The 15,057-nt window shown below is 34.4% G+C and overlaps 1 protein-coding gene across 1 annotated transcript in view; it reads left to right on the forward strand.

Annotated features, from left to right (window-relative positions):
* LOC140337701 (uncharacterized) overlaps positions 1–15,057 on the forward strand; it is a gene marked incomplete in the record, with an annotated part of 58,574 nt that overhangs the window by 17,809 nt on the left and 25,708 nt on the right. The window contains 11 exon segments of the mRNA XM_072421502.1: positions 1,578–1,647; positions 3,572–3,641; positions 4,750–4,808; positions 6,264–6,347; positions 6,473–6,613; positions 8,275–8,432; positions 9,102–9,183; positions 11,874–12,023; positions 12,117–12,263; positions 12,392–12,596; positions 13,606–13,796. Of these exon segments, the coding sequence (XP_072277603.1) occupies positions 1,578–1,647; positions 3,572–3,641; positions 4,750–4,808; positions 6,264–6,347; positions 6,473–6,613; positions 8,275–8,432; positions 9,102–9,183; positions 11,874–12,023; positions 12,117–12,263; positions 12,392–12,596; positions 13,606–13,796 (1,357 nt within the window).

Consider the following 15,057-nt stretch of genomic DNA (forward strand, 5'->3'; position numbering starts at 1 on the left):
AAAAAAATCACCCACAACCTCAGCTGTGTTTAGCAAAAGATTTATTCTGCAGGTCACGAAAACCACCCCCTCCCCCCCACCCGGTCACACAAAGAAACTCAGTTCGTATCTAGGAGTCATCCATATGTCAGATGTCCTTAACTCGGGGACTACCTGTATTTAAATTAGATTAGATTGCATACTGTAGGGTTCTAATGTTTGCAGCATGTCAGAGCAAACTTCTCTTCTCTAATTCAAAGACTTAGTTTAAAAACATACAGCACTAATAGTATATTAATTCTGTTATGAGCCCTCTTAAGCCAAAATATCTTTTTAGTTTTGAACAAATATTGGAATGGTTAGAACCTTTATTAGTTTTTAAATGCTGTCTTTCTCTCCAGTTCCCTGTTCATGTTTTTCCTAGTGTCACAAATAAAGGATGTGAAGAGAAATTGCCCAAATGCAGTCACAGACTGGGCTGTTTTACAAAAGTCAAATATCCCCCCCCAAGTGTGAACTACTTCCATAGCATAGGTGCAGGTCCTAATCAGAGGTTATTCTCCACATAAGGGGGTTATTCACAGGGACTTAAAAACAATGGGATAGGCTTCCTATATAAAATATGGAATAGAGTTTAACAAAGTCAATAGATAATTTTCAGAAAAATCTGGATGCATTTTAGATGTACAGAATATAAAACGTTATTACATTTAAAAAGGAATGATACCAGAGACTGTTGATCCAGGGAATATCCAATTACTAGGGAATCAGGAAGAACATTCTTTTTAGAGTAAATTGAACCATGTTTTATAAGTTTTTTTTACCCTTCCTCTGCATCAACCGTGCACACGGGTTTCTCTTTAATATATGCAGATTTTAGTGTGTTTATTTATTTCCTTGTGATTGAACCTGAAAGTGTCTTGTTTTTTTTTTTTTTTTCAAAATGTTTTTATTAAATTTTTCAAATATACAGAGACAAGTAAACAAGCAAAACCAGTAGGGTAACATGACACAAAAAGGAGGGGGGGGAGAAACACTTATACCATTTTAAACAAGAAGAAAAAAAAAAAATCAGCCATTGGAGTCCATAAATAAAACTATTGATTATGAGTCAGAAATATTGGTGATGTACCAAGTAGAATATCTGAATGGTTCAAGAATTGACGTGCATTCTGAGCTGGTGAATGTGTAGAGTAAAAAACGGTACCATTGCTGCCAAAAGCGGGTAATCAGGGTGTCTCCTTGTAATTGAGCATCCAACATTTCTCTATGAAACAAAACCTTGAGAGATGAGAGGACTTGTTCCGTGGACGGTGGAAGAGGTTGTATCCATTGACGCATAATTGCACGTCTTGCTGCCAACAAACAAACATCTATCCATTTCCGCACTGAACGTGGTATATTGTCCAGAGCTATACCTTCCCAGGAGCCAAACAATAACAAAGAGGGTGTTTGTGAAATTGAACAGCCGGTCACATTAGAAATTAACAGTGAAATGCCCTGCCAAAGAAAGTGTCTTGTTTTAATCTGTCCAACTATGTAACCAAAACATTTGCAAATACATTAACCGATACAGCTTTGTTATTTCTTTTTGTTAGGGATTCACGTCCATACCATGGAAATGTGGATCTGCATGGCCTCAAATGGAGACTACGATCATACTACCAGGTAATTCCTGTTATAGTATAGTCTACAAAAGTTTTTTTGTTGGGTAATAGGTTAAGATCTAGCTCAGTCTTTTATGTCTCGCCAAACTTGTGTAGCCATTGTGTAAATGAAATAAAGCTGTGAAGAGGTTTGCTATTAATGTGGAACTAAAGGTAAAATATAAAAATTGTGCCCAGACATGTTCTTTACTGCAGTAGGAACAGGTTATGTAATTTCAGCAAATATGTTTTTATATAAAAATGTGTACAGACGTGCACAAAATCCTAAACTGTAGAATAAAAAGCAGCAATTCTAGTACTTGGTATAAAACAGTGGCAAGTAAAAATTAGAGTAAAACCAATATATGAGTTTAATATTCTTTTAATAATGAAGACTCAATAAATTCACACCATCAAATAAATTAAATCTATCTGATTTTGAGAATTCATTGCATTTGAGGACTGTCATGGAAATTGTGAATAGAATAAAGGATTAATAAACATTATATATTGGTTATAATCTAATTTTTAAATGCTGCTGTTTTATCTATATATATATAAAATTGTACGTATGCATGTGTGTATCTATATATGTTCCACCATCACTCGAAAACACATGGAAACATTTCAACCAAACGTGCCATACATATGACTGAGACACATGTGAGTGCATCAGTCATTTTTGTACAGCACTGTGCTATATGTCAGAGCTATATTTGGATGTATGTATGTATGTAAGTGTGTATGTGATCATTAGAAAAAACAAAGAGACATTTCAAACAAACTTGCCATACATATGACTGAGACACATGTGAGTGCATCAGTCATTTTTGTACAGCACTGTGCTATATGTCAGAGCTATATTTGGATGTATGTATGTATGTAAGTGTGTATGTGATCATTAGAAAAAACAAAGAGACATTTCAAACAAACTTGCTATGTTCCACCATCACTCGGAAACGCATCAAGACATTTAAACCAAAATTGCTAGACATATGACTCTTGATCTTTGCACAGCGCTGTGGTATATGTCAGAGGTATATTTGCATGTATGTATGTATGTATGTGTGTGTATTGCTCAGTGACAGCATGTCTTTTGCTTATATTTTAACATACTTTTGTTTTGGACTCTTTTACAAATTTCTGGCCTGTAATAATGCCTTCGAGAAAACGTAAGGCCGAGTGCAACCAAAGGCAAAAAAATGAAACAACACCGTAGACAAGAAAATCACTATAGCTTTATTTGATTCCTTTTTCTGTATAATATAAGATTGCAATAATTAAATACCTGGGCAACGCCGGGTAATCAGCTAGTATCAAATAAAAAAAGTTATCTGATCACAATTTTTTAAACAGACCTATGAGCGCTTTATTGTAGGTGCCGCCATCTTCACTTGTTTCTTCTTTGCGTTTGGTCAGGTTGATTAGCCAGGTTGTAATGATCTATAAAAAAAACAATAACATATACCCCCACATGTGCACAGGAGATTATTCAGTTCCAGAATCCACAGGTATGCCAGGATATCGAACATTGTACACTGAGCTGCGCATCAACAAAATGTGAACAGGTAGGTAAGTATGTTTTATTGCAGAAGGAACATTGCCTGTCCCAGTAAACAACCTGCCAGTGTACAGTATTTTTAACAATTCAGCAACATTAGTAACTTCTAAAATACACAGTATAGAACAAAGCAATGTTAGTTGTCTTGGAAATAATGCACATACAGCATAACCATTGTGTTCATGATAACGTTTGCCAAGGAACCCTTTACTCTACACATATCATTGTCTAACTTCTCATGTGCTCTGTGCAATCCAGATAGCTGGAATCTTTTTATTAGATAATCTACATGTTGCTTGTTTCATACCTTTGTCATGGTGTTTTATGCTTTTTCACATATTTGTGAATAGATCACATGAAATTATATATGACCTCATGTTTCCAGGATGAGCTCCATCAGATGATTTTGATGCCACTCCCAGATACACCACTTATAGTTCAGGATCCACTATCAGGTCAGCCAACCTTTTTGTGCTTCTAATATATCTGTTCATATCTAAACACTATTTATATATACTATTGAAGATTAGCTTTTTCAGGCATAACTTTAGGCGTATAATAATTGTTAATAACTGTGTCTTATGTTGGGGTATACACAGGGTACAGGACAGTTGAATTTACATACAAAATAGTTAAACGAAAAAAATAGGTGTCACAGAAAAAAGGATATAAAAACTTTGACACAATGCAGCAAACAGACATAAAGCAGCCTCCTTGAAAATGTATCACAGTGTTGGGTTATTGAGACCTTCACCAGACAAAAGAAACACTTTCCATGGTAAATCTTGACAACTGTTTGCTATGTACATATGACATGTGTCATCCTCCTATTGACACATGTCATGTGTACACAGCAGACTAAAAAAAACAATGCAATTCAGTGTTTCATGACAATTAAACAAAGACTTTCAATAGGTGAACACTTTTTTTTGTAGGTAACAGATGTTGATTTAGTAAGGGAGCATGTTCACTTTGGAATGTCAATTTTAACTCATTTCAGTGAATAAGGTAAAACTTTATTGGCTTCAGACATTATATTTAGTGATTTAGTGAATAAAGTGAAAATTCACTTTTCAAAAAATACCCAATCACATGCAAGGAAATATTAAAAAAACTTTTTGCTTGCACATTATTGGATGGCTGAGATCAGCAAAGCTTCAACTCTTCAGACAAGTGGTTGGTGCATTCAATACTTGTAGCTTATAACAAGAATCAATTTAAATTGTAATTACTACTATATTGATCCAGAATGTAATTGTAATACAATTGCATAGTGTAATAAATGACCAGTACACGCACTACCTTTCTTATATTTAGTGACAATGCTAATCAAAATGTGGGTAATGAAATAAAGCCTACCACAGGGTTTTTTTTTAAGTCTTAGGTTTAACATTTTAAAAAACCTTGTAGGCTGTTTGTCTCTAACTATTTACATTTGAAAGACATTTCTGTTGTCTTTGGGATGCATTTTGTAGGATATTATTATGTATATTATTATGTAATATTATTGTTATATTAAATATTGGATTTAGATAACGGAGCCTGTTGACCCATTTTTTCTAGATGTTTCTCTACAAGAAATGGAAAAGCTGATTTCACTTTTATTAGGAGCTGCTGTTCAGGTAAATAAATGTATGATTGATGTTTATCTTATGTCTTTCAGACAAGTGGATGAAGTCAGGACTAAGCTGTGTGTTGCAGTTACATACATTTTATTGCAATGCATGACTCGGGTGCAACCACAACCACATCATGCATTGTTAAAAATGGTGCAAGTACATGGTATTTATGTAGTTTGTTTCTAATGCACACTAAGAAGATGAAGTGAAACAGAAGAAATCGATTTTTACAGCAGAGGAGTGTGTACAACTGAAGTTTTAGAGTAGAGATGGAATTTGCATTTCTTTGCAGCATGAGATCACTGCACCTGCTATTTGTCAGCTGTAATAAGTGATTTATCCCAGAAATGCCATTCAGTTTTAAATCTTGGGTTTAGGCTTAATACTAACAGGCACCAATGAATCAATGAATTGAAGAAGCAGGGAAGCTACATTGACTCGAGTATAAACCTAGGGCACAAAATGCAGCTGTCACTACTAGGAATCAAAACAGTAATCAACAGATATGCCAATAAAATTCACAAATAAATGCATCCATCTTTAGTTATTTTATAAAAGGAATTTTAGGGAAAAAGGGAAACAAATTAAATCACATGGGATCTGGGGGTATATCTATTTTTTCTCCTTTTGAAAAATTAAAGTATTTTTTGTTTGTAAAATGGTTATGATGGCTCAATTGCTCTTAAATTATCTTGTAGTCATTATTGTTTACCACTAGTGGATGACACTGTATCCTCATGTAAACTGTACCAAACTTTATTATTGTCCCAGACGTCAAATTTTTGCAATACACTTTACATGAGGACACTTGAGTACAGGTAGTCCCAGGTTAAGGACATCCAACATACTGACACCGACTTGCAGAAGAAATCCTTTGCTAAACACAGCTGATGTTGTAGGTGATCTTAAGAGCTGAGCTGATCTGTAACATCTTGTAACTCTTTAATGACCAAGACAAACTCTGCATCTGTTTCTTTTTGAATATCAAAGCACAGCTTGCTCCAGAGGTTATTGAATGTCTAGGCTCCATCATTTTGTTTCCTTTGTTTGTAAATACCTAACAGTGAGGACTTTTTACAGTGACTGACACCTCACTACCTACTAATATGATACTAAATTACTAAAAATTCCACTTAATTCAACTTAAAAACAAACCTACAGTCCCTCTAGTAAAATCATCTATATACATATATTTTTTATCCACAGGCCAGATGTTAAATTATAGTCAACTTTAATGTATAAAATTCCAGTAATTTATTTTTTTAACTAATAAGGGGATAACAATCTGAAGGGGGCATGGCTTTGCCTATAATAATTGAATCAATATGTTTATGCATAGCTATTGTTTTTAGAGATGATTTTACCTTAGCTGGCCCATGTATACACTTTTTATTGCATTTTTTTTTTAAATTACCTATTCTCATATCCTAGGGCTAACAACTTTTTTTAATCCAACAGGGTGAAGGACGAGAAGAGATAATTGGTACAATCCGGAGTCTAACTTTAGATTTCCAAACAAAACTGGCTGAGAAAATTCAGGAGGTAAAATTTAGGAGTTTTTTTTTTATAATAACTCTTTACCTGTATCAGCAAATTTATATATATTTATAACTTTATTATACCACCCTTCCTATATATACTTCTACTTTTTTCCTCTTTATGTAAAGATTACACAGGACCCTCAGAAGATATTGTCTTTGCCTGGGTCAGAATTGTCTGATCTCTCTCCCTCTGACCTGGAAGAGTTGGTCCATATACTCTGTGCTCATCTGAAAGACATCCTGAAGCAGAGGGATGATGCTCTGGAGGTAAAGGCAAATGTGATTATATAGGAACAAATCTTCTAATATAAAATCATCTATATACATTTTTATATCCACAGGCCAGATGTTAAATTATAGTGAAACAACTTTATTAGACTAGGCAGCTCTGCTGAATTGCGTTTATATTATTATAATAAAATATCACTATATACCATGTTGACAGTGCCAAAAGTTTTATTTTAATGTGAATGGGAATGGTATAAACCTCTGTCATGTATTTATTTCCATCTATTTGATGGGTATCATTTAGAACACAAGGTGAATAATGGCCATGCCTTGGGTAACAGGCAACAATGAAGCACATTTTTTCATTTTTTTGTACTGCAAGGGAGGTTTAGAACTTCTATCAAGATTATATTTTTTTCCCTTTAGAGATTGCACAGATTTTTTATGACCATTGCAAAATCTAATCTTGGGGTGAGTTTGCTTGGAAGTCCACTCCTGGGAAAATTGGCAACTGTCAGGAATGTTTGTAATTCATGAATATTCTTTCCTATTGTGGAATGGTGGAATTGTGGACTCTAAATTGTTTGAAATAGCCTTATAATCTTTCCAAGATTGATGGGTAGCAACGATTGTTTCTCTAAGATCATTGGTGATGTCTTTCCTTCTTGGCATTGTGTTATCATGCACCTGAAAAAACCAGAGCTCCAGACTTCCAAATCTTATAAAATATTTATTATTATTTTTTCCTTTAAATTTTTTTATTTTGAGTCTTTTCTCCTGAGTGTATGTTAGCATAAAAAATGTCTTCTTAGGTTGGAGAAGGTTAAAAAAAAACATGTTAAATATAGGCTTCCAACCAAAATTGACCTTAGACATATGACTATGGTAGGGACATTAGATTTTGAGCCCCTTAGAGGGACAGCTTGTGATATGACTATGGACTTTGTAGAAATGTGTAATTTGTTGGCGCTTTATAAATACTGTATATATAATATACTTGTGCCTGCTCCAGGAGGGGCAAATATAACATGATTAGAAAGAAAGCTCTATCTAATAATGAATATAAAAAATAAATATTAGTAAGAAAATAAAAAAGTAGTGGAGGTGTAGAGAAAGTGACTCTGTACTTAACTGACAGGTGTATTTGTACTAGACTGTGCCAAACAAGGACCAAAGAGTACAGAAGTCAAAAGTACCTGAATAGTATCAAAATCCTAAACATTTGTCAGCTATGGATAGAGTAGGCTATAGTAAAAAAATCCTGCTATTTGTTACCATTGGGGAAATTTTATTCTTTATTTTTCTTTCTCAGAGACACTACAGGAAATGTGTAACAGGAAGGCAATTAACATCTGGCATGGGTTTCTACAGTCTATCCAGAACTAAAAATTAAAATATCCATATTCATAGAGATAATTTTTTTATTTTTATATAAATATTTTTTTATTTTTTATAATGTATATTATAGGGCATGTCAGAAAGTTCAAAAATCGGACCACAGCCATAAAATTACCAGGCATGGCCACCAGATAAGTCATGTTTCTGTTTGAAGAACCAAAATTGTTTTTCTGCATATATACTGAAAATAAGGCATGTAGCCATCCTAGGTGCAAATTGTTCTTTATTAGATCTAGAAGATTACAAGTCTTTCCACACAGTGGTTGACCAAAACTCACGTTCTCTTCTTAATCTCTTTCCAGCGGCTGTCTATAGTACGATGTGACCAGCAAACCAGGCCTAGTGATCCTAAATTACAAGCTGTATCCCAGACAGTTATAACTGATCCCAATGCTTGGCAGAATCACTCTCTGCACATTGCTGATTTACAGAGCAAACTTCGACGTGTACGTCAAGAGCTGTAAGTATAATATAGGATATAATTATAATATAGTGTATGACAAAAAGAGACACATAAATAAATATTTTTAGTAATTGGGCAGATAGGTTTATTGGATTATCTCAAAGCCAAACTTTAAATAGCCAAATTTATATATGCTGAAATATTGAAGCTGTTTGACATCACAGCCAGGGTGGTGACCACATTTTTTAAGCTGATGTGAAGATACACATTGTAGTCACACTGCCACGCTGCCATACCTCTTTTTTAAAGCCTGTGATTGAACCATTAAAAAGCAACAGCAGTGGTCATCTCTCAGATACTTGCATGCAACAGAGCTTGGTTTGTTCCTGATGATGCCCCTTCCTCTTTTAGTCCACATTCTACTGTATGGGGAATAACAGGAGGCTGATAGAGTACTGTAGGCAATTACTTACATATAAGCTGCTATAAAATTAACACAACTGTTAACAAGTAACATGCCTTACAAAAAACTGTTTGCTAGTTACTAGAGCAAGTCTTGTCTACCATATTTGCAGAAAACTCTTTTTAGCATGTAAAAAGTTGGTGTAAAGACATACTGTCCATAGATGTAATGTCAGAGACCACCAAAAAAACCTGATCAATTCAGTTCTAAAAATGTACCCTAGAATTACATTTGTAATATTTTATCTCCTTATACTTCCAAAGGGAGGAGAAGTCTGAGGAATTAATGGACAGTCAGCAGCAGGTTCAATTACTGGAGGTGGAACTGAGAAAAGTGCATCAGCAGGTAAATGTGTTATAACATTACCTTATACGTTAGACATTGTCTTTTACTGTTCCGTCCCGTCATTCAAAAATTAATATGTTGTAGCTGTAATTATTTTTTTTTTACTTTATTTTTTTTACTGGTATAATAATAAAAATTACCCAATGGACACCATGCATAGCTATAATACAGAATGGGGAGCAGGGGTCTTGATAGCATAGCTTAGACATTATTTTTTTTTCAGTAATGCCCCCTTCCTGGTTCTATTCATTTTCCTTTGCTCCATTACTGCTGTAATGAGAGCAAGGAAAATACCCAGTAATGGCCTGACAATGTTTAACCAATCACCTACACTCTTAAATGTAAGCTATAGCAGGGCATACGGCAGTGAATGAGTGTATAAAATAATGAGCATGTTGCATGTCTTGCTAGAGAGGGTGGGATTAAAGGGAACCTGTTGCTTTACCCTAAATGGGCAAATCACTGGTTCACTTTAAATCGGGCTGTTCTCATAGAACAGGGAAATATCATCCTACAAAGAATATGCTGCTGACTTAAATCATCCAATCATTTTCAACAAACAAAAATGTCTAGAAATTGATTTTTCACTAAATTCATTAAGATAAGTGAAATATTCTTTGCAGAGTTATAACTCACCTTTATAGGTGAACTGTCCAAATTCTGTCCAAATTCTTTTAGCATATACACCTTTATTATCTCACTGGTTATGCCCTCTTTTTTTAATACTGAAGAAGGCATAATCATTGATATACATTTAAGATTCCAGTGTTGAATACCTGTGGGCCCTAGATAACTGTCTTTTAACAGACTTAGATGTATCGTAAGGTAATGTATCTTAAACAGGATATCTGATGAGAAACATACATCATTACATCTAAACTTTGGAAACTTCCCTGTGATGCACTGGCTCTTATATTACAATGTGACCATGTCACCACAGCAATGTTGGAGTGGAATAGATTATTATTAGCCAGTTTTTATATAGGGCTGACATATTATGCATTCAAAGTCTATTGGCATATCACTAACTGTCCCTCAAAGGGGCTCACAGTCTAATGTAATATTCATAATTTTGAGGCAAAGCTGATTATTTTGGGATGTGGCAGGAAACCCAAGTACACACAGGGAGAACTTACAAGTTCCTTGCAGATAGAGACCTGGTTGGGATTTGAACCTGGGACCTACCACTGCAAAGGCAAGAGTGCTAATCACTAAGCCAACCATGCTGCCCATAAATACATAAGATGGAAATATTTTGTCTTCTTCATTAAAGAAGTTATTTCTTCATTCTTTATAAACAGTTGAATAATGGTTTTTATTAGTTATTGTTAAATGATGGTGGTAGGTTGTCTTTAACCATTTATTTGCAATAATAAAAGTATAAATTATAAGAAAAGATGGCATACTTGGCATTGCTTTACTGTATACGAGTAATTTCTGAGCTGCATAAAATGTGATGACACATGCAGTGCATGTTTGTACCAGCATGGCTGTGTTCTACCCAAAGCTTAGTCACCTACACACCCAAGTCCTTTATGTTAGTAACATATCCTCTTTTTTCACTGCCAATGTGATACATTTGACATGAAATTTTTTTTACTATATATTGTAAAAGATGCTTCAGTAAAATGTATGTTTATTAAAAGAATAGGATGTAGGATGTGCATATATCAATTCAATCTCAAAGGGCTGATGGATAAATCACACACAAAGGAACAGCTGACTTTTGAAAACAAATTTCTGCAAAAAAAAAACCCGCAAACAAGGCCCTTTAATAAACCCCTCTTCCTTTTTTTGTTTATGTGTTAATTATTTCCCCCCTCTTCTTTTTTTTCCCTCATATGCTCTTCAGTCCTCTGATTCTAAAAAAAACCCTTGGTACCCATGAATCCAGTGATTGGTTCATGGGTCCCTCATCCCTTTTGTGGGGCTCTTCATAGTTTTGCTGTGAGTTACACCCTAAGCAAGCACTCCCCTCATTGAATCAAATCCATTTTTTCTGTCTTTAGCACTTTAAACTTGATTAACCATATCATTATTGTTTTATATCTTTACTGTTAAACTTTCAATAATAACATTTGTAAACAAATGTATATTAGATGTTTCTGTTTTGACATTGCAAAATTACCATACTTAAAAAAAAATCAGGACTAATATACTGTATTGTGACCACTAGCTTTACGTAAAGGTCATAACAAACTTATCTCTTGTGTTGCCCTTTTTGATATGTTGTTATATATTGTATCCCACTAGTAAATGTGTGAACACAATTTATAGCATAGGTCATTTGTTTTTTTTTTTTTTACTTTTTTATTTGTTTAATAATATTAATAAACATATTACACAGCACTTTAGATGGTTATATTTTAAACCTACTGAATGGCATACTTCTCAAATTTTAACAGGTTCACCGAGCTCTGATTTGGGGAACACTCATGACTGACAAGGCCAAACCTTTTCACTACACTATTACGGCTTAAAGTACTGGGACTGTCAATATGTTACCAAAACTGTTGAATGGTGCCTTCTAATGGAAATGATGAGTTTTTTATAGTGCTGTGCATTTTGGCATTAGGTACTTGTGAAATTCTCATGAGTTTATCCCAGGATTGCAAGAGTCCACCATTATTATGTCTTGTAACTTGATGTTAGCTTTTGCTAGTCATTAAATGTTTTTTTTCATTCCCCAGGTTCGTGAGCTTTCGCAAACAGCTGCTCTCTCACGTAGTTACCGTGATGAGCTTGATGCCTTAAGAGAGCGCTCACGACGGTCTGAGGCACAAGTGTGCACTCTAACAGAAAGGCTACGCACTATGGACTTTTATCAACGATCTCTGCAGGTCTGGAATTTCAAAAGCCCGCTGTGACATAGTGTAAGTAAGTCTAGGGGTATGTTTAAAGGTATTGATGTGGATTTTCCTTGCTCCTTACAGGAAGAAAAAGAATTCTCTAGAAGTCTGATGGAAGATAAAGAGGTGTTAGAACATCAGCTAGCTGCTGAAAGAGAACGTTCTGAGAGACTGCGCTTGTGTGAGAGAGAAAAACACTCACTTGAAGAGAGAGTTAAAAGATTAGAAATGGTAAGATACATCTAGATGTGTCTACACTTTTCAAAAAATTAGTATGTATCATGTTATGAATATATATATATATATATATATATATATATATATACTGAATATATTGTAAAGCTAACACTGTATTTCAGGAGAGAGATACAGAAAGTCAACGAATGCACTGTCTACTCCAGGACAACCTAACTTTGGCTGAAGAGATCCGGGAACTTAGGCAGGAGGCAACTCAAGGCTGGGAGAGAACTTATGAGGCTGATACAGAGATCATCTCAAAGTGGGAGAGAGACACCTTGACTATCAGAAAGCAAGCTTGGGTCAAACAGGAGCAAGAACCAGAAAGTATGTGGTAATAAGGTTTTTGAGCAAATTTAATTGAATGCTGTGTGGAACAGTCATTATTTGTAAGCTCTTCGGGGCATGGTCCTCTCCTCCTGTGTTACTGTCTGTATTCGTCTGTCATTTGCAACCCCTATTTAATGTACAGCGCTGCGTAATATGTTGGCGCTATATAAATTATTATTATTATTATTATTATTATTATTATTAATAATAATAATAATAAAATTAATATTAATTGTATTAAATGTGCTGAATTATTTTTTTTTAAGTATTATAAGCCCCTATAGTAATCTTTAATGATTTGAAGCAACATTAGACATTTTAATTTACCAGAAACAGGGGACTATAATATGATCCTTGAAATGCAAATTTTGGAAGCATAGAACAATAACTGCACTGACTAAGAATACAACAGTTTTTGCTATAATAGGCCCTCATAAGATCTGAGAGCCCATGGAGGCCTAACTGCCCTTTCATTAGAACAAGCTTTTAGCTTGCTTTACATTTTTTGTATGGTTATGTTTCTTATTACTATTATTATTGAATATTATAGTGGCATCATTCCAGAGTGCCTGTGGAACTTAAAAAAGACAGTAAGCAGTACAAATATTTTCACAGACATTAAAGGAAGTTATGGGTAATGCACAGTTGAACAGCTCACATTGTAAATTGCTATTTAATATAGTGAACTAATTAATCCATGGGGCTTTTGGTTTGCCTGAGTTGTTGTTTTTTTGGGCACCACAAAAATAACAGAGCTCACATGTGGGGTCTAATGGTCAAAATAGTTGAACACATTTGGTTGGTTATAATGTCCTAAAAATATATAATATTTACATATTCATGGTTACTTATGTTATGAGAAAGAAAAAAAGAGTATGTGATTTATTTTGAAAGAAATAATAATCTTTTTTTATGATTGCTTTGTTTAAATATTTGTTTCTAATGGAATATTGTAAAAGCTATACTTGTGAAAAGCTTTCTTGTTTACTGCCATTGTATTTGCTAGTTTTAGACCTGAGCTCAGAACTATCACAGACTCTGTTGCAATTGGAAAAAGAAAATCATATCCTCAGAGAGAGGTTGCAAGCCCTGACAGGAGGAAATTCAGAAACTGAAAGGGAGGTACAATATCATACAGGGCAAAAAGAACACATAGGCAAGGTCTTGGAAATGGCACAAGCCTTATGTGTCCGAGAGGTAAGTGAAAATTCAACTCCTAAATAGAGGAATTAAATAAAATGCAATTGAAAGTTATTTTTGTCCTGAAAAGGCATCACAAAATAAAGGTATACACAACAGTATGGCTCATTAATAAAAAATACAAATATTGACTCAATTTATCTGACCAGGTTTGATCTTAATCTGAACATTTGTGTACACTGAGCTGTACTATATCTGACATTGACAAATAAATAAAAGTAAGAAAAATTCCTTTAAAAAATATGAATATGAAAAATATGCATATGAAAAATATGAGTCCAGTCAAATTTCTCAACTAATCTGACTGGATTCAATCCGAGTTTAAATTGTTTTTTTACTCTAAGCACTTCTAAATAGTATACTCAATAAAGGTAGATCTCTTGAGTGTTCTCCTTGTACCTTTAAGGAGACATAAGGTAAAATTCCAGTAAGTTTTCTCTCCCTTTTTCTTCAAATTTTTTTATTGGGTTTTCAAGTTTTTCACATATACAACAATTACAACATCTAGGGAAAGTAACTCCCCTTTTTTAAATTGACATGATGTGCATTTGCATATGTATGCAACTACAATCTCTGCTTTTTTTTTCTGGCAGCTGGTTCATGTGTGTTGGTACATCTGTATCATTAACTTGCTAGGAAATACAGCTGGAGGTAGTCAGGTAGGACAACTGATACACGGATGGCTCTTAGATACGAAGGGGCTTCCCTGCTTGCTAGTGTGCAGAACAGAGACTGGATGGGGGGAGGGGTGGTTTGCATGACTTGCAGAAGAAATTTTTTTTGCTAAACACAGCTGAGGTTGTGGGTGATCTGAAGAGTAGAGCTGATATGTAACATCTTGTATCTCTTTATTTGACAAAGACAAACTGTGCAGCTGTTTCTTTTTGCATATCAAAGCACAGCTTGGTCCAGAAGTTAATTAATGTCTAGGCTACAAAAAGTTTCTGTTTGTGATTAGCTCACAGTAAGTTTTTTTTACAGTAACTGACACCACGCTACCAAAGATTATGTTGAGATAAAACATCTGTCCTAATTGCATCTATTGAAATAATGTACCTGTTCCAACCTACATACAAATTCAACTTAGGAACAAACCTACACTCCCTATATCGTATGTAACCAAGGGACTACCTGTATGCCAAATTGCAAAAGTAATACAAAAGTATCTGCCAAATGGCAACACAGAATAGAAAGAAAAGTGGATGTATACCTTGTCTTACCTGTTCATTTATCAAGAGGAAATGTCAAGTGGAAAGTT

Source organism: Pyxicephalus adspersus, chromosome 9, assembly GCF_032062135.1.
Source record: "Pyxicephalus adspersus chromosome 9, UCB_Pads_2.0, whole genome shotgun sequence".
Lineage (NCBI taxonomy): Eukaryota > Metazoa > Chordata > Amphibia > Anura > Pyxicephalidae > Pyxicephalus > Pyxicephalus adspersus.